Below are 24599 nucleotides of genomic sequence, written 5' to 3'. Positions count from 1 at the left end.
TCTTTCTTTCCGACACATACCGCACCGCACACGTTATGAGATGCGCAAACAGTACGTAGCACTCGTGCATACGAAGCAGAGCCAAATTTGCTCTTTGAATCCGGCTATAGCCTGGGTAGCTGGATGTTCATGGTTAACCAACGTGCTACTAGTGAAGAAACAGCAATTGCAAGCCAAAAAGCATGCAATGCCTGCTTGATCTTGTTCAGGTCAGCACTCAGCATCGGATCTTGATTGCGCGGGCAGATTCAATTGATTGGTATGAACGAAAGGTGGGACTCTCAATACAACAAGAACAAGGGGCGGCTCTCGGGCCTGGAGCTGTCCTTAGCTGGGGACCGCATTCTGGGCCAATCACCTTCACCACAGCTTAAGGGTCAATAGGAGGCTGTAGCGGCAGCGCTCACTAACCCGCGACAGCTAAATGACAGCTTGCTGGCTTATCGGCATTGATCACTAATACCGTCGCCAACGAAACCACCAACCCGATCTCGACCGTGTTGCCCGACGAAAGAAGGCTACCGAACCGCCCATCCCTTGCTGATCCCATCATGTCCCAGTTATAACGCAACCACACTTTAAGAGGAATCCATCCCCAGTTGCGTCTCCAACATGTGGCTGGACCGACTTGCTGCGCAAGCCACGACACCAAGCACCACGCCGCCAGGAAGCCGCGCATATTCCCCATCGCCAGTTCGAAGAACCCCCAGCGGCCTCGGCCCCTATGTCACATCTCAGCAACGACCTGGCCTCGTCCCGCGATCCTCGTCGTTCCAGTCCTTAACCTCCAACGATTCCTCGACCTCATCCCTCCTCGCCTACTCCCGGAGGCCTAACGGCTCGGCGCTCAAGCAGTCAACAACAGCCTACGTCGGACCCGACCCCGTCGATGTGCTCCGACAGCTCCTCGGCGAAGAGTCCGATGCTGCAGCCACGGAGAAGCAGGCCGCGGGATCAGTAACAGAAGATGCCTTGGATCTAGACTTTGATTTTGGCGGGCTGTCCTTGACGGAGCTTGCCCATGCAGACGACTATGGTGAAGATAGCGCCGATGTACATAGAACTCAGACAGTGGAAGAATGTATGTTCAGTATCGCTCACCCTCGCCTCCGTTTCTTCCGCTAACGCGCCCCTTTCCAGACGAGAGCGAGAAAACGAAATTCGAGGATTTGCATCGATCCATACGGGCCTGCGATGAAGTACTAAGCTCGGTTGAGACAAATCTCACAAGCTTCCGAAATGATCTAGCGAATGTGTCTGCAGATATCGAAACGCTGCAGGCCCGTTCGACAGCGCTCAACGTGCGACTCGAGAACCGAAAAGCAGTCGAAAAGGGGCTGGGCCCTGTCGTGGAAGAGATCAGCGTATCTCCAGTAGTCGTGTCCATGATAGCAGAGAGCCATATCGACGAGGCTTGGCTCAAGGCTCTGGCAGAGGTTGACAAACGAGCCACGGCCTATAAGAAGAACGCTGCCGGCGCCCAGAGCAGCAAGGGGCTACAAGATCTGGGGCCATTGTTAGAGAAGCTCGTCATCAAAGCGATAGAAAGAATACGAGATTTCTTGGTCGCGCAGATCAAGGCATTGCGCTCGCCGCACATCAACGCGCAGATTATACAGCAACAGAACTTCCTCCGTTTCAAGGAACTATACGCCTTCCTCCATAAACATCATGCCCAACTCGCCAACGAAATCAGCATGGCTTACCAAAACACTATGCGTTGGTATTATCACAACCAATTCACGCGTTACGAGGCAGCGCTCAAGAAGCTGAAGCTGCACGCTCTCGACAAAACCGATGTCCTAGGAAACGAAGACACGTCTCGCAAGGGCACAGTACTTACATCATCCAAGATATCTGGCCCGCCGCATGACGCGTTCAACTTGGGCCGTCGTATCGACCTACTGAAGACGCGAGACCAAGGTGCTCTATCCTCATACCTGGCAGAAGAGGAGAAGAGCACGCACTATCTAGAGGTCACTTTCCGAAATTTTAACCTGGCGCTCATCGACAATGCCACATCCGAGTACACTTTCCTCGCCTCCTTTTTCTCGCCCGCGCTTTCGTACTCTGCCATCAACAAGAATTTCACCTACATTTTCGAGCCCACATTCACCATGGGCCAGACGCTCACCAAGACCCTGATCGCCGACACGTACGACGGGCTCGGCCTGCTGCTGTGCGTCCGGCTGAACCAGCACTTCCAGTTCGAGCTGCAGCGGCGCAAGATGCCGGCGGCGGACAGCTACGTCAACGCGACGGCCATGCTGCTGTGGCCGCGCCTGCAGGTCGTCATGAACGCCCACGCCGAGTCGGTGCGCACGCTGACGTCGGCGCTGCCCGCGAAGCCGCCGCCCAAGGCGGAGCAGGCCAAGCTGTCGGCGGCGCCGCACGTCGCGACCCAGCGCTTCGGCCAGCTGGTCCACGGCGTCCTGGCCCTCAGCGCCGAGGCCGGCGACGACGAGCCCGTCGTGACGAGCCTGCGCCGGCTGCGGTCCGAGATGGAGGCCTTCCTGACCAAGTACAGCACCGCGTTCGGCACGGACAAGCGGAAGCGCGAGAGGTTCTTGTACAACAATTACAGTCTGATCCTGACCATCATTAGCGACACAACTGGCAAGCTGGCCGAGCAGGAACAGGAGCATTTCGAGGGTCTGAAAACGGCTTTCCAGGAGGCAGCCTAGTCGAGGTCATCTATCTTCAAATATTTAAGTGTGACTACTGTCCTTAGTGTAAATAGAGTGTAATGCCACATACTATCACGTATTAATCATTACCTAGCCAGGCAGTGCATGATGGGACAGAACGGTAATGACACAAGTAAATTTAGGGGTATATATGTGGTTATAGTACAATCATCCGTCTAGGAAGTGTATATCATGTCTAGTATCTACAGCATTGCACTGCGGTATGAAATTTTGTTTCCAATATCCGAATTAAGCCCTGCTCTCCTCACCTATCGAGCACCCCGTTTGCCCAAATCAGAAAAACGCCATGCACCTCCTTTTTGGCCATGAAGACCCTTAAAATCAAGAACTTTTAGCATCCTCTCTTTAATAGTTGGGGAGCAGCTCGGAAGACTGTCTTTTCTCTCTCTCAACCTCTCCTTGACCAGAACGACGTGATGTACGCCAGGATGCCGGGCTGCGTCTTCCGCAGGTACACCGCGGCGACACCGACGAGGACGGCGACGACGAGACCCCTGACGAGGGGCGAGCGGGCGCGCTGGCGGGTGGCGGCGGCGTAGCCCCAGACGGCGCGGGCGAGCTGGTCCTTGCGCTCGGCCCACTGCAGCTCGCGCAGCTGGGCCTGGAAGTAGCGCTCGCCGTCGCGCATGGACTGGGCGGCGGCGCGGCGGGCGTCGCGGGCCGTCTTGAGGACGCTGGCGGGGGAGATGCCGCGGCGCCAGGCGCGCAGGGACTCGGGCGGGTGGCGGGCGAACAGGTCGTCGGTGCCGCGGATCAGGGCCTCGAGCCGCAGCGGCTGCGGCAGCTTGGACAGGATCGAGTGCAGCATCTCGGGCTCGCTGGCGGGGGTGTCGAACAGCTCGGCGCGGCGGTCGAGCACGATGCGCGCGAACATGTACACGCCGAACACGGGCTCGCGCGCCAGCAGCGCGTCGAACAGCCGCGCGATGGCCCCGTACGACTGGATGTCGTGCGCGTACATGGTCAGCGTGCCCGACAGCGCGAAGAAGGGCTCCGTCTGCGACAGGTGCGCGCACAGGGCCGGGTCCGCGGCCCCCAGGAGGTCCGGGATCAGCCGCAGCTGCGCCACGGCCGGCGCCAGGTTCGGCAGCATGAAGTCCCGGATGCGCAGGGCCGAGAGGCGCGCCATGGCGGCTGGCCGCTGCGCCGGCGCCAGCACCAGCAGGAGCACCTGGCAGATGTCATGATAGCCTTGGAAGTAGCAGAGGAACGGGTAGCGCCGCAGGGTCTCGGTGATCAGGTCGGACAGCTCGGTCTTCTTGAGGTCCAGCTCGGCTTGGGAGGTATCTGGATTTGTGTAGCGTTAGCCCCTATCCTCGTTATCACCTAATAGGCCGGGAAGTCCTTGATTTCGTGTGGTGCACGTACTGTTGGGGTAGTATATGAAGCTCCTGTCCACATCTAGCCGCACCTGGTCCTCGTCTCGATGCCGCGGGAGCTCACGCCAAGGTCGATTGTCTGCATCGCCTTTCTCGGAGATCTTTCCATTTTTACCGGGAGATGAAGCGTCTTGTGTCGTCGGCGTCGTTCCATTGTGTTGGATAGGGTCTGAGGGCGACGGGCAGCCGAGTAGAATTGGCCCTGTCAACAAGCTTTAGTCCAAGCTGCTTAGGTTGGTGGTGGTGGTTGTCGGATAGTATGGCAATCACTCACATGCGTGACGGCGAAGGTCGTCGGAGAGGAATCCGCCTTCGGATACGGCCAAATCAGCAAGTGCTGGGATATCACTCCTTATACACGCGTCTAGTATGGCCTGGGTCTTTGCGGCTGTCTCTTCATGGCGGGCATCGTTGACATCTTCTCGGTTACTTTGCGAGGGTGCAGTAGAGGACGATGTTTCCCTGGACAGACTCGCGGGGGACGATTTGCCGCCCGCTACCTTCTTCTCATTTCTGTCGCTGTCGGGTTCGCCGTGGCTACTCATTGTGTGTGTACGGAAGAGTCCGGGGAATGAGACCAGGTGTACTAGTCTCACGGAGTTGTAGAGGTCTGCATCTATGTAGGAGAAACAAAGGCAATGCACATCATCCAGCAAGGGTCATCAGCATGAAAACAGCGCGCAAGCCAAGGACTCTGTCTTGTCTGTTTCGGTTGCCGGATCTTGGACACAAGCTGTCGGGCCTTTTACTGCGATTCAACTGTGCCTTGGATGCGTTGTTCGCTTGTAGGTGTGACGTAGTGGGGGTTGTTATTTGAAGATTGGGATCTGGAGTCGCGGTAGCTGTCGCGTGTTGACGTGGCACGGCCCGAGAGTCCGTCTAATCTAACGAAAGTAGCATGAAACGTACTGATGGAATCGCCTTCATCTTACTACTTATCAAAATCCTGTTCTACATATCTCAGCCGCAACACAGCTAGGCTAAGTTGATGGACTCTGACCGGCTGCACTCCATATCACCGCTATGTCTACCGCAAGGGAAGCTTTCTCCAGACCGACTTGCCTAGAGTGGTTCGGGTTCCGAAGAGGGTGGATGCATCTGCAACGGCTTCCAGATGAACCATGCACGATGGGAGATGCAAGATGCTAGAAGGGACGGATCGGGGTTCGACAGCGATCACATCCACCAAATTATGTCGTTAACGTCCATCTAGACCTGGATAAGGAGAACCCCGGGTCCCCCCCTTCCCGAAGTATATCCTGGTCTTTCTTCTTTTAAACAAGCGTGAAAACGAGCCCTGTCAAATCAATAGCCACGGTAGTTCCCACCTAACAATTATACGAGGTTCTAGAAACCCAGTCGCAAGAAACTGGGTATGTATATCGTCCACATCGAGTAGCCTACTTGGTACTAAACGTATCAAATCGACGTTCTTGCCGCAGTGTGAGCTGCAGAGACAATTCGAGCAGACCGGCTCTATTTCTATGCTGAAACAGCAAGGTCAGCACGGTGATCCATCATCAGCACTAATACCACGATGTCCGCTGTGTGTGCTTGGTGTTTTACACCATACGTACTCTTATGCTCTGAAAGCATGGAGTGTCCGCTCAGTCGGTAACACATGGCAGATGGTGTGTGTATATGCAGGCATGTGTATGTATGATAGCCATGTCCATGTACCACATGTGGACCGTTCTAAACAATAAGACGAGGCGGAAGCGGCACCGCGGGTGCTGCCCGATGGGCTTTTGTTCTGGCATGCGAGGGGATCGCAAAAAAGCAAACATGATACATTATCGTATAACGATCTTAGTGGCCAACCCAGCTACTGTCATTATCGACCGCCACTGCCGCTTGACAACAATGCCTTGTTGGCCCCATACCACCCTTGTTCTTTCTATGAGACACCGCTTCTATTATGGACGTGGGTTCCTGGTAATCGTCTTACAGATCCAGGGTGTGCAGTCGTATACGATCCTCGGTGTGGGTTCGTTGACCTCCAGCAGCTTGGCTTCAGCTTCCAGATCGCTCACTCGCATGAGGTGATCGATATAACCCTGCCCCTAAGACCTCCAGGATCTATGGAACGAAGGCTTTGGCTTGATCGAGCAGCTTGGCTTGGCTGGCCTGCCTGCCGGCAGCACTCCCGCGGCTGTCGGGTATCTTGCAAGTCTAAGCGATGCATAGGGGGGAGGGAAACTGGGCAGTGACGCCGGGTCCATCACGCCCCCTTGGGCGAGAGGGAGTAGCATACATAGAGACAGAACAAACCGTTGGATCACACCCGACGGGCTGCCACCGTTAATCAATGGGTGTGCAGCTGCGCCGCTGCCGCTGCTCCGCGGCAGGCAGACGATTTGCCGCTGCGTGACTCTGGATCGTCACGGGGTGCTCCAGCCGCTTCAGTGACCTCATCTTGACCCTGGGAAGCTAGATGAGAGATCGCCGACCAGATATGTAGGCCGACATTGACAAAGAGGGAATATTATCCTGCTTTATCTACATACATCTTTGTTCGCGGTGAGTGGATGGGCCAATTTTAGTTCATCTGGGATGCCTGCTTAAGCTGTGATTAGTAATATCGGCATCGTTTGCGACCCATGAGGATGGAAGACGCCTATGAAAACACATGCTCACACAACAAGTACTGGTATGCTGCGATGCATCCATCTACCCGATCCTGTTTTGGGTAAGCAAATGGCCAAGTGCATGTCATGTAAAGAAGAAGAAAGCAGAATTAGGGAATGAGCTATAATGATTGCTATATAGGCTTGATGAAGAAATCAACATATCAACACATGTAGGAGTGAGTCAGTCATTGATCGATCAGTTCTTGGCTTGGTAGGTAAGGCTGCTGCTACCTCAGTTCTGCCCAGGCGAGCGAGGAAGTACCGAGTGCATGGGTGGGCAGAGCTTTGGTGAGGAGGTCTCGGTTTTCAACCCTCGCTGGCCCAGCTCGCTTACTTGCACCTTTCCGACACACTGAGCAGGTGCTACAATGGAGATTTATCCAGAAGAATACAATCCTGGTGTTTTATTCTCCCAACGTCTGGTTATCAGTCGTTGCTGTGACTCGACATTGCTAGCTAGCTGTCGTCCCATGCAACCTCGTGCCTACTGCCTCCCCCAAAAACCCATCCTTACCAAATACCCACACGCTCCCATTGTCACAATTAACAATCCTTGGGATTCCCCGCAACTCTACGGTACGTAGGCCAATCCATTTCACGATCTGGTCTGGTGCCCGCAACCACATACAAACATACTGTCACTTGTATACAAGCACGCCTTTTTGGGGAACCAGGATTGACAGCAGGTGCCCAACGAAATCACCTCCCTCCATTCCACCCCGGTTTCATATTGTTTGTCGCATTCAGGATCTTGCAGCCGGCTGTTTCTGGCTACAGCTAATCTCACCTGCACCTGCATGAGTTGTCATCTACCTTGATCACCGCTTCCTCACGTTCTATGCCCGGGCCGGCTTGTCTCTCTGGGCGCATGCACTGTGACCCAGCACCAGCTCCAGCACCGACACCAGCACCAGCTCCAGCACCAGCTCGAATCGGCAACCCTCACCACATGGTTTTCTTGTCCATCTAATTCTGTGCTGCTGTCTCTCACATACCCACCGCAGCTACGCCGTCTACGAATAGGATCTGTCTAAGGGGCCGTGCATTACGGGCTCCATTGATGTCTCTAATAGTCCCCTACCCTTGTGTGTACCCAACTACCAGGTCGATTTTTCTAATTCGAGTGATTTCTCCAAGCCACAACCGTCAGGGGGTCCACCTGAGATGCTGATATAGTCTTGCTTTCAGCTTCTTCCCCTGCCCCTGGGGAGTACGAGATTTGCCATCCTACAAAAGTGTGGCCTACAGCTACAGAGCCTTCTTGTGGCAGGCGATCGTCTATGCTGTGCAGGCTTAAGGCACTTTGAGTTGCTGCCGTGTCAGCTTCTGTGTTACAGCAGCCTGCTTCGTTATCATTACCTCCCAGGCCTGCGGCCGACGTCAGCTGTCTTCAACTTCGGCCTCTTGTTGCTCGATGAAGTCTAACGTGACAAACAATGGCGTTGCAAACAAACGTTTTCGAAGGCGGCCAATGGGTCACGCGGACAGTTGATCCCATGGAGCTCTTCAAGGAAACCACAGCAGCTGCAAAGATCAAGACAAGGCCGCGACCTGCAGAACCACCCAACTACGGAATTCTCACGAGAACCATTATCGACAGTCCAGTCATTCGCTGGGTTCTTCCCGTACACATCAGGTCGTCCCGCAACCACGACGTTGCTTTTATAGGGGTGGGTGCTTTCCAGCTATTACCCCACGTGATTCTTGCCATGGCAGACGTGCTTCGACTAGCATATGGATACCTTTGCGTATCACTCTGGACCTAGGGGCTGTTTTTTTCTCTTCTACCGTTGCTTCTTCTTCGCCGCGTCCTGGAGTTGCCGTGTTCTTTTTCTCACAAGCGTTGACTCCTCATGTAAGACTCTACTAACAAGATACAGGACAACTTCATTCAGATATGCGAATTGGGCCAAGATAGCCAACTACATAATGTTATCCGGAAGACAGACTTTGGCTCGCGAATTCGCAATGCTTGTGTGATTGGACACCACCCCAATTATTTCAGGGGCTACGGTGACGGCGACAACAACCCGCGTATCAAAACGGAAGACGACGATGTGGAAATGCTTGATTCGACACATGCCCCTGGCAGTACACCACCTGGCGCGCTCCCTCCGCAGTTCCTTGCTCTCGTGCTGGAACGTGGCGCCTTGGTGTTTCTCTACCTCAAGGAAGACAGCGATGGACGGCTTGAATTTTCCTCGTCCTGCCACGAAATGCCGGACAGAAGCTTGGTGCATCCTGGTTTTCACATGGTTATCGATCCCAGCTCGAGATACCTCGCTCTTGGTTGTGCCCAAAGCAACTTCATAGTATATGAGCTGGAGTCCATGGATACTCTGCAAGCCCGGCATGCTCAAAGGCAACCCCTGAATCCGATCAAGACATTCAGATCTCGGGCGATTAATGGTGTGATACACAAGTTGGAATTCCTATACCCCGCTCCTGAGAATGATTATCACATCATCTTGATGATGATCATTATGCACAAGAAAGCCGGCCGAGTTGCCGTGTATGACTGGGAACTTGGCGAGAATCTTAAGACGGTTCTCAGAGAGGAGAAAAGAGGCTATCATCTGGAACCCCAATGGCAGCTCCCGCTCTTGATTGTCCCGCTTACCGTCCGAAGCAGCTTCATGATCATAACCGAGCAGCATAGCGCTGTTCTCCACGGCTTACCGCATGGCCCTCCGCAACTAGAGCCATTTACCCTGGGAGAGCACGAAGAAAGTGAATACCATTTTGGCAATCACCAACCCCTTTGGACGGCATGGACACGTCCCTACAGGTTACCAGCGTTCCTTAAGAATGGCGATGTCATTTATCTAGCCCGCGAAGACGGCATCATTACTTTCTTGGAGATTGGGTTTGATTCGGAGCTGCAAACAAGCACGGTGATGGGGTCCGTCGATTGCAATATCGACACGGCTTTCGGGTGCGTCTGGGATTCCTTAGCGGACGTCCTTGTGACCGGAGGTGACTCAGGGTCCGGCGCAGTCTGGAATGTATGATGCTCCATTACCAACGGTTGTGGTTGATATTTGCTGACTTGCCTGTGCAGATCGAAGCGAGAGAGATGCCGCGGCAAATTGGAACGATTCCCAATTGGTCACCCACCGTCGATTTGGCGACAACAAAACCAACTATGAGCATAAAGTCCAAGAAACGAGGTAATACCGATACTCAGACGTCATATCAGCATGATCGGATATTTGCATGCTCTGGCCGTGGCAAGTCAGGCTCGCTTACAGAATTCCGCCACGGCCTGGAGGCTAGCATCGGACTAGAGATGGATTACGAGATTCCCGTGAAGCATTGTTGGCCGGTCCCCCTGCCGGGCTACTCAGCAGAGGGAGGCCTTCACCTCCTGCTTTCGTCTCCGAACAAGAGCGACCTTTTATTCATATCGGACGACTTTAGCCAGGCTGAGCTCATGACACAACAGACGGTCCCCTACGATCTGTCCTCGAGCACATTGGCCTGTTCGGTAACCGATGGTACCGCAATTCAAGTGACCGCTGGCGCAATCACCATAGTAACACCTGATGATAAGTACGTTACTTACCTAGATGAATACGTTGGACTACGCTAACGCGTGGCTAGCACACGTCATTTAGCTCACGAGTTTGCTGAAGGCGCTGATGCTTCGATTGCGCACGCCGCCAGCAAAGATAATGTCGTTGGCCTTGCCCTCAACACCGGTTCGCAGTTCAGCTTGAAGACGCTGACAGTGGACGGCTTGAATGTCTCGCAAAGCCCTCCCTTTAGCGTAGACGGAGAGGTTATATGCCTAGCTTTGGCCAATATCGCCAGCTCGATGGTCCTAATAGCAAGCGTATGGCGCTCCGGTGGACCGGTGCTTGCATTGTACCCTGTGGAAAAACTGCAACAGGGGCTTTCGGCCCCGGTCGAAGTTACTCCTATCTCTTGTAAGCGATATTGCCGTATCCGGGATGATAAGCTACAACTGACACGTCGCAAAGCATTGCGAGAAGATACCCCAGGCCCCGACCCTGAAGCTGGCAAGCTGTTGAAGATAGAAGCTGTGACCAGTATAGCGACTGTCCAGGAGCAAACTGACTCTACTAGCTTGTTTCTCGGCACAAGAAGCGGTGATGTATTCATCATGGTTGTCCATCCCGGCGATCTATCGAATGCCAATATCACTATGCATCATGACAAGTGTGGGACATTTTCAGCCCAAGTGCTTAACTTCAGCAATGATGGCGAAGCGCCGGCGCTGTTTGTCTGCTGCGACTCAGAACTCACTGTTCTGCGGGACTTTAAGCAAAATTCGGAGCCTTTGTTCGAAACCAAACTGCGTGTACTCCCTACCAAAAGCAGTGACGCTGCAATGGCGACTCCTCCCATCGACTCAGTGGCCAGGTTGCCACAAAATCTTACCTCACGTTCTTCGTGTGTTCCTGTTGTCATGGTGTCTGGGACGGTCATTTACATTGCCGAGCTTGAGCTACAACCCAAACCGGTTCTTAGGCATTTCAAACTGGGTCGGAAGCCTGTGAAGGTGCTTCATTCCCAGAGGCTCAACGCTCTCTTGACCGTGGTTTGTGATGAGTTCGATGGTGATCGACATTCGCTGCTATTCATCGACGCTGACACCGGAGAAGACCTTTCATTGCCCCTCGACAGTAACATGGATGAGTCTGACTACATCTCTGGACTTGGTGACGAGGATGTAAGTGTCCGCTCCATTGCGAATTGGAGATATCAACGAAGTGGTAAGGAGTGGGAGTATACTGTGTTGGCGACTGCATCCGGTAATACCGGGCGACTGTTGGTCATCAACAGTGAAGTAGTCGATGCGGAGGAGTCTGGGACAAGCGAAAGCCACCAGAGTGCTTCTCGTAGAATACGATTCTGGACCAAGTGGAGATCTAGTCAATATGGCGCACCGATACATTCGATTGCAACCGACCCGCATGGTGTGTTTTTCTGCACGGGCACGGAGGTCCATTACGAGATAATAGACATGGTGGACAAGAAGCTTAAGACGTCCAAAGTTCACGAGCTATCTTCTGCGGCTCAGTGGATGGAGGTGGTAGATGGAAAGCTTCATGTCGTCACGTCCAAACACTCTCTGGAGGTGCTTGACTACAAAAGCATCCCGGAAGACGACACCATGATACGGCTTTACAGCGACGACAGGGCCAAACTTGGCTCACACTGTATCGAGACTGGTGATACCAATCAGGCAATAGATGTGCAGAATATCACCCTGCTATCCGACATCTGCTGCGGGCTTTGGGGCATGTGGCAGCCTCCACAAGGGCACGAAATCTCCAGACTATCTTCCTGGCGGAGCTTCCCATGACGATTAGGCGTTTTGCACGATGCCGGTCCAGGCCACAGTGGCAGCAATACACACGCACCATGCAATATGGCCGTATCCGCAACAGCGGCGACGATGCGGACATCATTGGTCTTGGCATTGACGGGTCCATGCAGCACTTCACCCTTCTCCGCATGGAAGCGTGGCGGCTTCTAAGGTTCATTCACAACCTGGCGTTGCAGTCTCCGATCATTTGCCCGTTCTTTTGTGAAGAGACGGAAGGCGAAGGAGCTGATGAAGATGATGAATGGCTGAGTCCAGAGCCACGAAGCGATTCCCTCAAAGAGCGCCAGGTGGATGGTGATATATTACAGCGCTGCTACGAGAAACGAGCCCTGGAGGAGCTGATGGCGGATCCAGGTCACTATTATCGTTTCAGAGAGCTTCTCACAGCGCTGGATGCTGGCTGGTATGTCAAGAACTTCTCCAAGTCAACCTCTAGTAGGCTGTATTTCGAGCTTGGGTATGCTGTCCTGCGGTATTACCTGGCGCCCGTCTTCTAGGCACAAGGAATGATAGGACACGCACACAGCGTGACCGGACATCTCATCTCAAGCGTGGGCGTCAAAAAGAAACCCGAGTTTCAGCCCTGGATATTTGATTCTCTAGAAGACATAGTTTGAGAGGCATGTGGTTTAAAGTTACACGGGGTCTGTATGGCTCCCCAGAGACGATAGACGCCCGGGTGGTGAGGGCCAAATATATTCGGTCCCAGTCTCGCTACCTTGCATGCTACATCTTTCACAAAAAACTGGTTTATTTATGCAAGAGTGGGAAATGCCACAGATGAAGTCGACTCGTACGTGGTGGTTATGTGCATAACGTAATCCTCGATGTCTGGCCCAGATGCAAGAGCGAGAGGGCTTTTGAGGCGGTAGAACGCACAGACCATCCTCCCACAAAATTGGAAAATGCAAAGGTGTGTTGTGTTACCGAGGGGTTTACCAGTGGATGCTTTTTTTGATCTTTGGTGCTGTTACCCCGCCATGCCACCCACGACAGTCTGTTGATGCTCGGGATATGGAAGCTGTTTGGTGATGGATGTGGCATTCACTGTGCGTTCCATGAGAAAAGATTCGTTGAGGGGGTGATAAACTGCTCCATGTCTCTGCACGGAGTACAAAGTAGAATAGATGAATAACGCATACTCCGTACATTGCATTGCATTGCTGCTCTGCCTCCTCTATTGCATGTGCAACTCGGTGCTTTGCCTGTTCGTATAATACATACACACCACAGCAATAATACATAAGCCGTAGTAGCTCCTGCATACGTCGTCCTAGCTTCCAGTACTTACTTACAGTACTTGCCTTCAGTGCCTTCGGCAGGCCTTGGAAACCTCCGTCACCCCCACATTTTCCACTTCACATCGAGACCTCTCTCGACCAAGGAAGAATCCAGATTGGATCCTTAGCTGGTTTTCTTTACTTTCCTGCTAACACTTGACATATCTTGAATTTATTCGAGTGTGTCGCCCAACCTCATTCTTTTACTGAACGGTTGGCCTTTTTGCTTGGATTTGGATTTGGATTTGGTTCTCACATCATCAAACCAGCCCATCCTCAACATGCCGCCTAAGAAGGGAAAGAAGGGCAAGGCCGCCGACAATTGGGAGGACGAGCTCGGCGAGTCCATCGCCCCCGCCAACGGTGATGCCGCACCCCCGGCCGAACCCGAGACTGCCGCTGCCGGAGAAGAGGATGACGAAGCCCCTGCGACCGGTCTGATGGCCATGATGCGCAAGAACCGCGAAAAGCGGAAGAAGAAGGGCCTTTCCGAAGACTTCGTCGACCCCGACGCTAACAAGGCCTCCGAACCCATCGAGGACCTGACCGCCAAGGCCCCCGTCGAGGCCAACGCCGACGACGAGTTCGCCCTTCCCGAGAAGAAGGGCAAGGGCGGAAAAGGTGGCAAGCAGCAACCCGCCAAGGCCGCGGCAAACGCCGATGACGTCGGCGAGGATGGCCGCATGCTCACCAAGGCCGAGAAGGAGAAGCTGAAGAAGGAGCGCGAGAAGCAGCGAAAGAAGGAACAGGTAAGAAGCTCCCACATGCCGGTGCCTCTCTCTGTGAGGATGAACGTCGAACTCACACAATGTGAACCTAGGCTGCGTTGAAGAAGAAGACTGCTCCCGCCCCCAAGGCCGAAGCCGCGAAGCCTGTCGTGGAGGAGAAGAAGGAGGAGGCCGAGCCGGCAGCCGCTGCTTCCGCCGCCGGCAAGAAGGGCAAGAAGCTCCCGCCGCACCTTGCCGCTCTCCAGAAGCAGCAGGAGGACCTGAAGAGGCAACGCGAGGAGGCTGAGAAGCATGCCGCCGAAGAGAAGGCTCGCATCGCGGCGGAAGAGCAGCGCGACGCCGAGGAAGAGAAGCGTCGCGAGGAGGAGCGTGCCCGCAAGAAGCAGAAGGAGAAGGAGAGAATCGAGCAGCTCAAGAAGGAGGGCAAGTTCTTGACCAAGGCACAAAAGGAGGAGAAGGCCCGCAACGAGCGCAAGCTGCAGCAAATGCTCGCGGCCGGAATCAAGGTGGGCCCGCAAGACGCAGACGCAGCCGACAAGAAGAAGAAGACAGCCGACACCCGGAAGCGTGGCAAGAAGGTATGCTTCTTTGCAGGCGATACGACACCCTTTGTTCGGCTATGGTACTGACACTCGCTCCCAGGTTGACGAAGACAAAGCCCTGGCCGAAGCTGCTGAGCGTGCCCGCCAGCAGGCTGAAGCCGCCGCCAAGGAAGCCGAGGAGAAGGCCGCCAAGGAGGCCGCAGAAAAGGAGGCCGCCGCCAAGGCTGCTGCCGCGAAACAGGATAGTGACCTGGAGGACGACTGGGAGGCAGCCGCCGCTTCCGACGAGGATGTTAAGGACAGCTGGGACGCCGACTCTGACGAGGAAGGAGAGAAGAAGGGAGAGGCCGAGAAATCTCTCCCGTCAAGGCCGAAGCCAGAAGAATCCGAGTCGGAGTCGGAGTCCGAATCCGAATCCGAAGACGAAGAGCAGACAGCTAGACAAGCAGCCGAGGCCCAAAGAAAGAAGGAGGCTGCCGAGAGGCGAGAGAAGGCCCACCAAGTCGCCATGGCCGCTCGTTCGGCAGACAACCTCCGATCCCCTATTTGCTGTATTCTGGGTCACGTCGATACCGGTAAGACGAAGCTGCTGGACAAGATCCGACAGACCAACGTCCAGGAAGGCGAAGCCGGTGGTATCACTCAGCAGATTGGTGCTACCTACTTCCCCGTCGATGCCATCAAGCAAAAAACACAGGTCGTCAACCGCGATAACTCGTTCGAGTTCAAGGTCCCCGGTCTGCTTATCATCGATACCCCTGGTCACGAGTCTTTCTCCAACCTGCGGTCCCGTGGTTCCTCGCTCTGTAACATTGCCATTCTGGTCGTCGATATCATGCACGGTCTCGAGCCTCAGACTCTTGAGTCCATGAAGCTGCTGCGTGACCGCAAGACGCCTTTCGTCGTCGCGCTGAACAAGATCGATCGTCTGTACGGCTGGAAGAAGGTCGACAACAACGGCTTCCAGGAGAGTTTGGCGCTTCAGAACAAGGGCGTACAAAACGAGTTCAAGAACCGTCTCGAGCAGACCAAGGTCGCCTTTGCCGAGCAGGGTTTCAACTCGGAGCTCTACTACGAGAACAAGTCGATGGCCAAATTCGTCTCGCTGATTCCCACCTCGGCGCACACCGGAGAGGGTATCCCTGACATGCTGAAGCTCATTCTCCAGCTGACCCAGGAACGCATGGTCGGCTCTCTGATGTACCTGTCCGAGGTCCAGGCCACCGTCCTTGAAGTCAAGGCTATTGAAGGTTTCGGTATGACTATCGATGTCATTCTTTCCAACGGTATTCTCCGTGAGAGTGACAGGATAGTCGTCTGTGGTACAGAAGGCGCCATCGTAACAAATATCCGAGCCCTTCTGACACCGGCTCCCCTCAAGGAACTGCGCGTCAAGTCAGCGTATGTGCATAACAAGGAGGTCAAGGCTGCTATGGGTGTCAAGATCAGTGCCCCTGGTCTTGAGGGCGCTATTGCCGGTTCCCGACTGCTGGTCGTCGGCCCCGATGACGACGAGGACGATCTGGCTGATGAGGTCGAGGGTGATCTCAACAAGCTTTTCAGCCGAGTCGAGAAGTCCGGACGCGGTGTTACCGTGCAGGCCTCGACTCTGGGTTCTCTCGAAGCGCTGCTCGATTTCTTGAAGGAATGCAAGATCCCCGTCGCCAACGTCGGTATCGGTCCCGTGTACAAGCGCGACGTGATGCAGTGTGGTACTATGTTGGAGAAGACGCCCGACTACGCCGTCATGCTCTGCTTCGATGTCAAGGTTGACAAGGAAGCTATGGCCTATGCCGAGGAGCAAGGCATCAAGATCTTCACGGCCGACATTATCTACCATCTGTTTGACAACTTCACCAAGCACATGGACGAGCAGCTGACCAAGAAGAAGGAGGAATCCAAGATGCTTGCTGTCTTCCCCTGTGTGCTCAAGCCCGTCGCTGTTTTCAACAAGACTGGCCCCATCGTCATCGGTGTCGACGTGATTGAGGGTAGCCTCCGGAGTCAACACTCCTATCGCGGCGGTCAAGACCAACTCGGCAGGCCAGAAGGAAATCATTGGCATGGGTAGAGTGTAAGTAATCCCCACCAACCCGGAGAATCTGCAAGTACTAACAGGTGGACTATAGAACGAGTATCGAGAGAGAGCACAAGCAAATCCCGGTGTGTAAAAAGGGCCAGCCCTCGGTGGCCGTCAAGATCGAGATGGGCAGCTCCCAGCCCACCTACGGTCGCCAGCTGGAGGAGGACGACCAACTCTACAGTATGATCTCGCGTAAGAGTATCGACACGCTCAAGGAGTTCTACCGCAAGGACATGACCAACGACGACTGGCAGCTGATTATCAAGCTGAAGCCGTTGTTCGACCTCTAAATTGGTCGGTTTGTTGTTAGCAGGAATCTCGAGAACGAAGCTTAGCACCCTCAAAAGACTTGCAATTGCTCGACTGGGTAGATTGGCTAGGAGAGAGGAAACGATCTACTGTTGAAGACAGCAAAATCGAGAAGACATGTCGTGTACTGTACGAAACACGGTTTTTAAGAAGGGCATGACGGAATGACTGAAAAAGCTGCATCGTACTTTTGTAATTTTTGACTCTTCCCTCCCTTGATTGCCTCGAGGTGGCGGCACGAGTCTAGGGGTTCCCCAAAAAGAGCTTCATCGTTTTTCCGTTTCTAGGCGTTCGGCTTAACCATTTTATTGATAGGGTCAGAATACGCTTCTCTTTACTCTATCGTGCGCTTCCTCTTGCTGTTCAGATTAAATGTTTCTTTCTTGTTTAAGCTAGCAGGGCAGTTGCTTCCAGACAAAGTGAGAGATTGGCTGAGAGCTGGGTGCCACAATAATGCGAGAGGACCTTAATTCGGTCTTTCTTATATCACCCGAACTGTGTATAAAGTAGCACAGATGACTTATGTTGATGCGAAAACCCGAATCAAAACGAATTGGCTAATGAAGATAACAGTCAGAACACAATAAAAGGATAGGTTCGTCCCCCTCCGTCTGGCTTCTGGGGATCAAAAAGGCAAAAATACGTGGAGAGGCTGGGAATCGAACCCAGAACCTTTTCCATGCCGTCTGTGACATCCGTTGAGGCGTCGAGCAGCGCATGCTAAGGAAACGTCATACCACTAGACCACATCCCCATAATCGTTATTCGATGTTGATAATGAGACACTTACGGCGCTCTATATTGCAAAATTGGCTCCCAGCGTTTGCACTTCATTGTATACCAACATCCGATATCATTGATCATTGAATTACTTTGCCTTCCGCACAATGCGACTTCTTCTCTTTGGGAAGAAGGACGGGAGAGGAACATGATGCGACTGAATTTGGGAACTGGCAATTCCCACTATGGAACGGCTACAGATACCACGAGGGAGAAGGTAGTTCTTGACATTCCCGGCGCTGCTGTTGACCGACAAACCCCCACGTTGACGTTGCGACCGATAAGCTTCAATGCCCCACTAAATTTTCAGAATTGTAGCTTCCGTCGTTAGCACCCCTCAAGATCTACTGAAGAACCTCCAGCCAGTCAGTCAGTCACTCTAGTCACCTTTGAGTCAATATTCTTGCAATCAGTCGTCTCTCGCTTTCTCCTCATTTTTGGTCTCACCCACCCCGATCCCTCACTCTCCCTCACACTCGGCACAATGGACATTGACGACGACACCCCTCCCGTCGAGGTCGAGCCCACCGGCGCCGCTATCACCGACGCCGCCGCCGCCGGCAGCAGCAGCGCGCAGGGCAACCGCAAAGAGGAGCCGCCCTTCGACCCCAACGACCCGGACCCCATCGTGGCCTCGTACAACGTGTACCTGAACCCGGAGCCCGAGTCGACGCGCAAGCTGCTGATCCTGCAGCACCCGAACAAGCAGGGCCCGTTGCGCGAGGCGTACAGCAGCCTGCACGAGGTGCGCATCAAGCCCGTGCAGGGCATGCTGGAGGTGGACGTGCCGCTCGACTACTCGGCCGCCAGCTACGACAAGGACAAGGGCATACGCTGGGGCCAGACGCTGTCCCGCTCCATGGCCGGCAAGAGCGGCGGCAGCCACGGCCTCGCGGGCGGTTTTGGTGTCGGCGTGCCCGCCCCGCGCGGAGGCCGCCGCCGCGACGACGATCGCGACATCTACGACTGGGGCGAGGCGGTGCGCCGCGACCAGGTCTTGCGCACCCAGACCCTCGGCGGTATGATCACCGACGGTGATGGGCGGAATGCTAAGAACGACTGTCGGTGGTTGGTGGGCGTCTTTAAGGGAGGTGAGTACTACGCTCGCACACAAACGCACAGTCTACTACGAACACCACTCATACGAAGAGGAATCCAAGCCAGGACTCTGAGAGAAAGCAATTGGACTGACTAACACGCGCAATACCACTAGACAACCTCCATCTCACCCCCGCCACCTCCGAGATCCAGCTGCGCCCCCCAGCTGCACCACCTCGACGCCGACACGGAGCAGAAGCAGCTGGCCCAGGCCCGCGAGCGCGCCAACGCCGGCCTGGCCAAGGAACAGGCGGCGGCGGCGAACCCGAGCGCGCCCAAGGCCATCCAGATGACCATCAAGAACACGAGCGGCGAGGAGACGACGACCGAGACCATGACGGACCGCCTGCGCAACGTGCAGATGGAGGGCTGGCAGAAGCTCAAGTACGTCGGCGAGGAGGAGGACGCCGCCTGGGAGCTCTACAACAAGACGCTGCACTACGCGCCCGCGCTCGAGGCCGAGGACGACGGCGCCGCCGACACCAAGAACGACACTACCAAGAACAAGGGCAAGGGCAAGGCGGCCGAGAGCGCCGCCATCGCGGCCGCGCAGCAGAAGCTCCAGCTGGGCGTCAAGTGGGGCGAGGACGACTTCCTGCACGCCGTGGCAGGCAAGGACCGCGTCGGCGTCCTCGAGGGCTACGGCTCGACGGTGCTGCCGGGCATCAAGGCCGAAGAGGAGGCCCTCGTCCTCAAGAAGGAAGAAGACGCCGAGCCGTCCGCGGCCGGGGTGCGGCGGGTGCCCGCGGCTCGAGGACCTGCTGCCGGTTCCGCGGCGGCAGGGGCTTCGGCTTCGGCATCGTCAGCTGCCAGGGGCCGGGGCAAGCCGGCGGCGGCACCGAGGGGCGCGAAGAAGTGATTCGGGGCGCGAGACGGTTGATACGACGACCCCATGGTCCTGACTACGAATCCATAATCAAAAAAGGGACGAAAAGAAAATAGGAGGTGGGCACGTCCCGCTTCCGAGATACGATTGATGCCTGGAGTGGCATTTGGTATGCATTGGCCTGGCGTTCTTTTTCCATGTAGCATTCTACAGGCGTTCTCTTCACCGGAGGCAAATAAAAAGAAGAGGTGGATTCCCAGCCCCGAGGGAGGCTTTTACCCTTGGCGACGTATTTCGCAATCAATATATTCATGAATTTTGCCGGGTCCTCTTCCCTATGGTTTTCATAGAAAGAAGTGCTATAATAACGGTACTCTAATCTAACAAGATGTAACTGAACGATCTCGCTGTCTCATAGGCGACCTCGCCTCCTTATAACATAGGTGAGGATTCGCCCAAAGCAGCAAGATGTCGCTTGGCCAAAAGGGTCCGACTGTATGTGCAGCGGGCTTCGGTCAAGACTGTGCCTACGACGACAGTAGGTTTCCACGGGCGACTCGACCAATCTCCTGGCTTTAGCCTGTGTGGGTAATAATGTAATGTCAACGCTATTTCTCTAGATCTCCGTAGAAATCAGAGGGCCAGCGTCTGGCTTGCGCATCGCTTGCGACATTCCGCCGCCAATCCAGACGTAGCGCTATGGCTAACACGCACTACTATCGAGACGTAATATAGCCAACGTATTTTGTATAAGCTTCCCCCTGTCCAACTTCAGGAGTAGTCCACAACAGCAGCGGTGGTGAGGTGTGCCGCACTTGACTTATTTCAGAAGCTCGACATCGAGACCAATAGACCGCATGAACAGATTGACGTTGTCAAGTCGTTGCTTGGCCATCTCCGACGGCAGCGTTTTGGAAAGCGCCACGGTGTCCATGACGCGGTCCTTGACGGCAATGACAAGACGTTGCTGCTCATCGGGACTAGCACCGATTCCGATGGCGGCAAGGAACTGCCATACGTAGACATCCTCTCCAGAAGTGACGGTGCCAGGGAAGATGTGAGGAAGGGTAGGCTCTAGGTGGTTGAAGAACCTGTTGAACTCGACGACCCTAATGGATTGTTAGTAATGTTATCCTAATTTCAATTTCGTTGTAAGTATCAGATTTGGTACTTACCACTGTTGCCAAGATTGCTCGTTCGCCAGACCAGATTCCTTGATGATCTCGGCACGGCTCAAGATCATAGTCAACACAGAGATACCAATGCGGGTTCTAGCGATAGAATCAATGTTGACTCGCTGAGTGATAATGCCCAGTACGCCACTAACGATGTGGAGTTCAGTCTCATTCAGCAGGTTGAACAGGGACGGCATGACGGCCATCGAGAACGTTTCAATGCTCTCGCGCATAGCAGCCGACATGTTGATGGGCTCGCCGGTCTGGACCTGCGCGCCATGGACAACATCGAGCTGGTCCAAGTGGACAACAATCATAGTCAAAATGGTGGTGCGCTGCGTGTGGCTGAGCTGGCGGAAGACACGCGGAATGGCCTTCTTACCCTTGGGGTAAGACAGGAACATGATAAAGGGGTGCATAACGCTGCCACCAACCGGCTCGTGAACCTTAAGAGCATTCCAGAGACGCTCGTTGAGCTTTTCAGCAATACCTTGCCACTCCTTGTGTGCCTCATCCTCGGGCGGCGGCATAGTGCGCTCGTGGTCCTCCATCTTCATCAGAGTCGAGTAGACGTCCTCAATGGCCCGAAGCGTCACCTTGCGGTCGCCAATGTTGGAGCTATGGGCACGATGGGCACTACCGGGTCGGTGAGCGTCGTTGCCGCTATCAGTACGCTTAATGTTGAGCAAGGGCTTGGGCGTCTTTGCGTTGCTGAAAGAGATCTTGCCAAGACTACCTTCGATGACAAGCTGCTTGTTCTTGGGCTTGTTCTTGGCAGCCTCTACAGCGCGCTGAACCTGTTGCTCCATCCTTTGCATATGGTTCTCGGGGCCACGGCCACGTCTCATATTGCCATGGCGGTTGCCAGTCTGGAAGAGATAGGTTTGGGCAAAGTTGTTAAGCGGCTGATTGGGGTTGGGCCGTCCTGCTCGTAGGGAGCTGTGAACTTGGTAATAGAAGTCCTCGACAAGGGATGCATCAGTGCCGTACTCGCCGGGGTCGCCGGTGGCCGATACAAGTTGCTGGAGCTGAATTCTCGTGATGAAGTTCTTGTCATGAGGAGTCATCAAACCGTTATCCTTACTAAGGACAAATATTTTGTGATTGCGCTTGGCGCGTCGTGCTTCAGCCTCGAGGAAAGCAGCTTTCTCGTTGTCCGACAAACCAGAGAGCTGACCAGGATGAGTGATGACCGGCTGCTGCTGGCCACGCCCATACGAGTTCTGCTGGCGGTGCGCCTGGCCTCCCATACGTGGAGAATCTCCAGACATACGGGCCGGGTTCTGCAGGATCTGAGTAGGAGCCGACATTCCAGGCTGTTGATGCTGCTGCTTTTGTTGCTGCTGCTGCTGCTGCTGTGGTTGTGGTGGCTGAGGATATTGCTGATGTTGATGAGACAGGGGGCTAGGGACATTGGGGATGTGCTGGGATGTCGGTCGCTGCAAGATGGTCACAGGATGGCCGTGAGGTCCACTGCCACCCTGAGGTTGTCCCTGATGGGCCTCAGCAGGGGAGCCAAATCGACCATCGTGAGGCTGCAAGAAGGGTTGCATAGGAACATCAGGCTGCTGGAATCGGTAGTCGACATGCTCCTGGCGGGGATACTGAGGCTGCTGCTGCTGTTGCTGCTGCGGCGGAGGAGGATGCATGTAGGGAGAGTTGGGAACAGGCGTTTTGCCAGCCGCTTGGGCACGCATAGCTGCTTCCACCTCTTCCAGGCTCATGACTTTACGGCTGGCGGGCTGCGGTGAGGGGTATCCAGCGGCCGCAGGCGTGGCTGGCTTCTTGGGTGCTGTGCCCCAGATGGAAGCGTCGATCTGAAGATCGGCCGTTGGCTCAGCATCGCGATACTTCTCATAGCCACTTCGAACAGGCTTGGGTTGCGTATAAGCATTTTGGGCATAGCCCATGTAGGCCTCGTGCTGGGGAGCAGCGGGCATCTTGGGCGCGGGATGACGTTGGTATCGCATTTGTTCCTCCTCGAAAGCATTCGAAACCTTGGCAGTGGCGCCGAAGAAGTCAAAATCCTTGCCTACTCCTCCTTGCGAACTGCCCACGTTGCCTCCATCGCCGAAGGTGTCATCGTTGAAAGCGTCATCCGTCTCGTCAAGCTGATCGCCTAAGCCATCGTAGGTATCCTCGTAGTTCAGCGCTTCGAGATCGTTGTCGAACTTGGACAGATCGGCAAACGGGTCGTACGTCTGGCTGAAGCCAGGTGCCGATGGGTTATGACCGGCCATGATGGCGGCGCTTAAGAACTATGTTCCAGCGGAAGATTGTACGCCACGCAAGATTGCGAGAGAATCAGAAAGACAGCAAGATCTGGGCAATAGGTTTAGTATGTGATAAGAAAAGGCCAGCTATGTGGGCAAGATAGTAAAATAATTTGTGAGACGTTGGCAATATAAAGTAAGGTTCGGAAAGGGAAGGTATCTGGGTTTCTGGGTTTCGCTCAGGGAAAAAATAAGTGATGCGGAGAACTGGATATCTCCGGCATGCAGAGCCAAAGGGAACCCTCAATGGCGGGCACAGATAACTTCTTATAGTTCTGTAGACGTTGGCAGAATATTGTGACGACTACGTTCAATATGGTCATCGACCCTGAGGGGGGAGGAATATGTGGTGATAGAAGCTTGGTGGGAGGGAGCGGAGTGTGTGCTCAACGTGGGGCAGCTTGCCCGGGGTTGTTGACATTGACGATGGAAGGCGCACTTGCAGCTTGCAACAAGCATTGCGCCTTTCAGAGACAAGGAGGAAGAAGAACTCGAATGAGGCAATAGATCTTGTCTTGTACTTACAGCTAAAATGAACCAAGAATATATTGTATTTCCACGCTGTTGGGATGCTGGATCATGATGCGACGATATGCCAAGTTGGAAGAATATCGACGATAATCTAGCCGTCAGTCACAGCTCGATAGCGTCACTCGAAGGGCAGTCAGTCGGGGTTGAAGAGGTAGACTCTCTACCGCACCAGAACCAAGGAATGAAGCTCCGTGGCTCAGGCCAAGTCGATGAGGGAAAACGGGTGGTGGTGGTGGTCAAGAACCAGGGCGCGCGTGGTTGATCTGCGCACGGTTGATGATGATGATTGATTTCCCTGGGTCTGAGGCCCAGACTGTCCTGGCAGGCTGCGGGCTTGCTGCTGGCACAAAAGCTGTCGCTGTCTTTCGTGCTGCACCGGCCAACCGATTCGGGTTAGACCGTTCAAGCTTATTAGGTCCAGCTGGGCAACAGTAGGCAGTTGCTCTCGGCGCCATATTTATTCCACTCCGCCTGTTGCTCCAGGTCCGCGGGCTCGGACTGGAACCAATGATGCAAAGACGTTGGACTTATGCACCACAAAGCTTAGGTGTAGCATATCAAGAGTTTGTGTATAACTACATTAATCTATGTGACTGGCAATTACATGTTTATGGAGCCTGTCGTTTTTGGCCTGTTTGTTTTGCCCTTCACTGTCAAACGCAGCTGCCAGCTATTTCTGAACTCGAAGGCTCCTTCCAGCATGCCTTGAGTGCTGTTGACATGACTTTGTATGCTTCCCTTCTTACCATAATAAAACTGAATTCAATGAACAATTCCAAAGGAATTGGGGGAAGATTATACAAATTAGGCCATCATAATACAATGTCTACTCAGAGCTCTAACGTACCAAACGGCATGGGCAATGTAGAAGCGAAGATCCTCGAATAGATCGGCTAGATGG

The 24599-nt window shown here is 54.3% G+C and overlaps 7 protein-coding genes across 7 annotated transcripts; 5 read left to right on the top strand and 2 right to left on the bottom strand.

The window, feature by feature from the left end:
- Window positions 1–612: 612 nt before the first annotated feature.
- PG998_003118 (Vps52 / Sac2 family protein) lies at window positions 613–2684 on the top strand (the record flags this gene model as incomplete). Its single annotated transcript, XM_066869936.1, has 2 exons — window positions 613–1081; window positions 1141–2684. The coding sequence occupies 2 exons, from the start codon at window positions 613–615 to the stop codon at window positions 2682–2684; spliced, it is 2013 nt and encodes a 670-aa protein (XP_066733686.1).
- A 412-nt stretch (window positions 2685–3096) lies between these two features.
- Window positions 3097–4632, bottom strand: PG998_003117 (uncharacterized protein; the record flags this gene model as incomplete). Its single annotated transcript, XM_066869935.1, has 3 exons — window positions 3097–3995; window positions 4077–4289; window positions 4362–4632. 3 exons carry the CDS (start codon window positions 4630–4632, stop codon window positions 3097–3099), a joined length of 1383 nt encoding a protein of 460 aa, XP_066733685.1.
- Window positions 4633–8153: 3521 nt separating this feature from the next.
- On the top strand, window positions 8154–12049 carry PG998_003116 (mono-functional DNA-alkylating methyl methanesulfonate N-term-domain-containing protein; the record flags this gene model as incomplete). Its single annotated transcript, XM_066869934.1, has 4 exons — window positions 8154–8387; window positions 8598–9722; window positions 9779–10269; window positions 10321–12049. 4 exons carry the CDS (start codon window positions 8154–8156, stop codon window positions 12047–12049), a joined length of 3579 nt encoding a protein of 1192 aa, XP_066733684.1.
- Window positions 12050–12108: 59 nt separating this feature from the next.
- PG998_003115 (thermotolerance protein) lies at window positions 12109–12570 on the top strand (the record flags this gene model as incomplete). Its single annotated transcript, XM_066869933.1, has 1 exon — window positions 12109–12570. The coding sequence occupies one exon, from the start codon at window positions 12109–12111 to the stop codon at window positions 12568–12570; it is 462 nt and encodes a 153-aa protein (XP_066733683.1).
- Window positions 12571–13634: 1064 nt separating this feature from the next.
- On the top strand, window positions 13635–16996 carry PG998_003114 (eukaryotic translation initiation factor 5B; the record flags this gene model as incomplete). The annotated part of the gene is made up of 4 exons (XM_066869932.1): window positions 13635–14102; window positions 14174–14659; window positions 14724–16690; window positions 16753–16996. The coding sequence occupies 4 exons, from the start codon at window positions 13635–13637 to the stop codon at window positions 16994–16996; spliced, it is 3165 nt and encodes a 1054-aa protein (XP_066733682.1).
- Window positions 16997–18279: 1283 nt separating this feature from the next.
- Window positions 18280–19752, top strand: PG998_003113 (uncharacterized protein; the record flags this gene model as incomplete). Its single annotated transcript, XM_066869931.1, has 2 exons — window positions 18280–18867; window positions 19009–19752. The coding sequence occupies 2 exons, from the start codon at window positions 18280–18282 to the stop codon at window positions 19750–19752; spliced, it is 1332 nt and encodes a 443-aa protein (XP_066733681.1).
- A 787-nt stretch (window positions 19753–20539) lies between these two features.
- PG998_003112 (DNA topoisomerase 2-associated protein p.t1.c1) lies at window positions 20540–23134 on the bottom strand (the record flags this gene model as incomplete). Its single annotated transcript, XM_066869930.1, has 2 exons — window positions 20540–20828; window positions 20895–23134. 2 exons carry the CDS (start codon window positions 23132–23134, stop codon window positions 20540–20542), a joined length of 2529 nt encoding a protein of 842 aa, XP_066733680.1.
- Between the last annotated feature and the right edge of the window lie 1465 nt (window positions 23135–24599).

The sequence above is a fragment of the Apiospora kogelbergensis genome, assembly GCF_038363985.1.
Source record: "Apiospora kogelbergensis strain CBS 113332 chromosome Unknown utg000002l_segment0_segment0, whole genome shotgun sequence".
In the NCBI taxonomy this organism is placed as follows: Eukaryota; Fungi; Ascomycota; class Sordariomycetes; order Amphisphaeriales; family Apiosporaceae; genus Apiospora; species Apiospora kogelbergensis.
The sequence above is the reverse complement of the archived record's forward strand: the minus strand, read 5'-3'. Positions and strand labels throughout refer to the sequence as shown.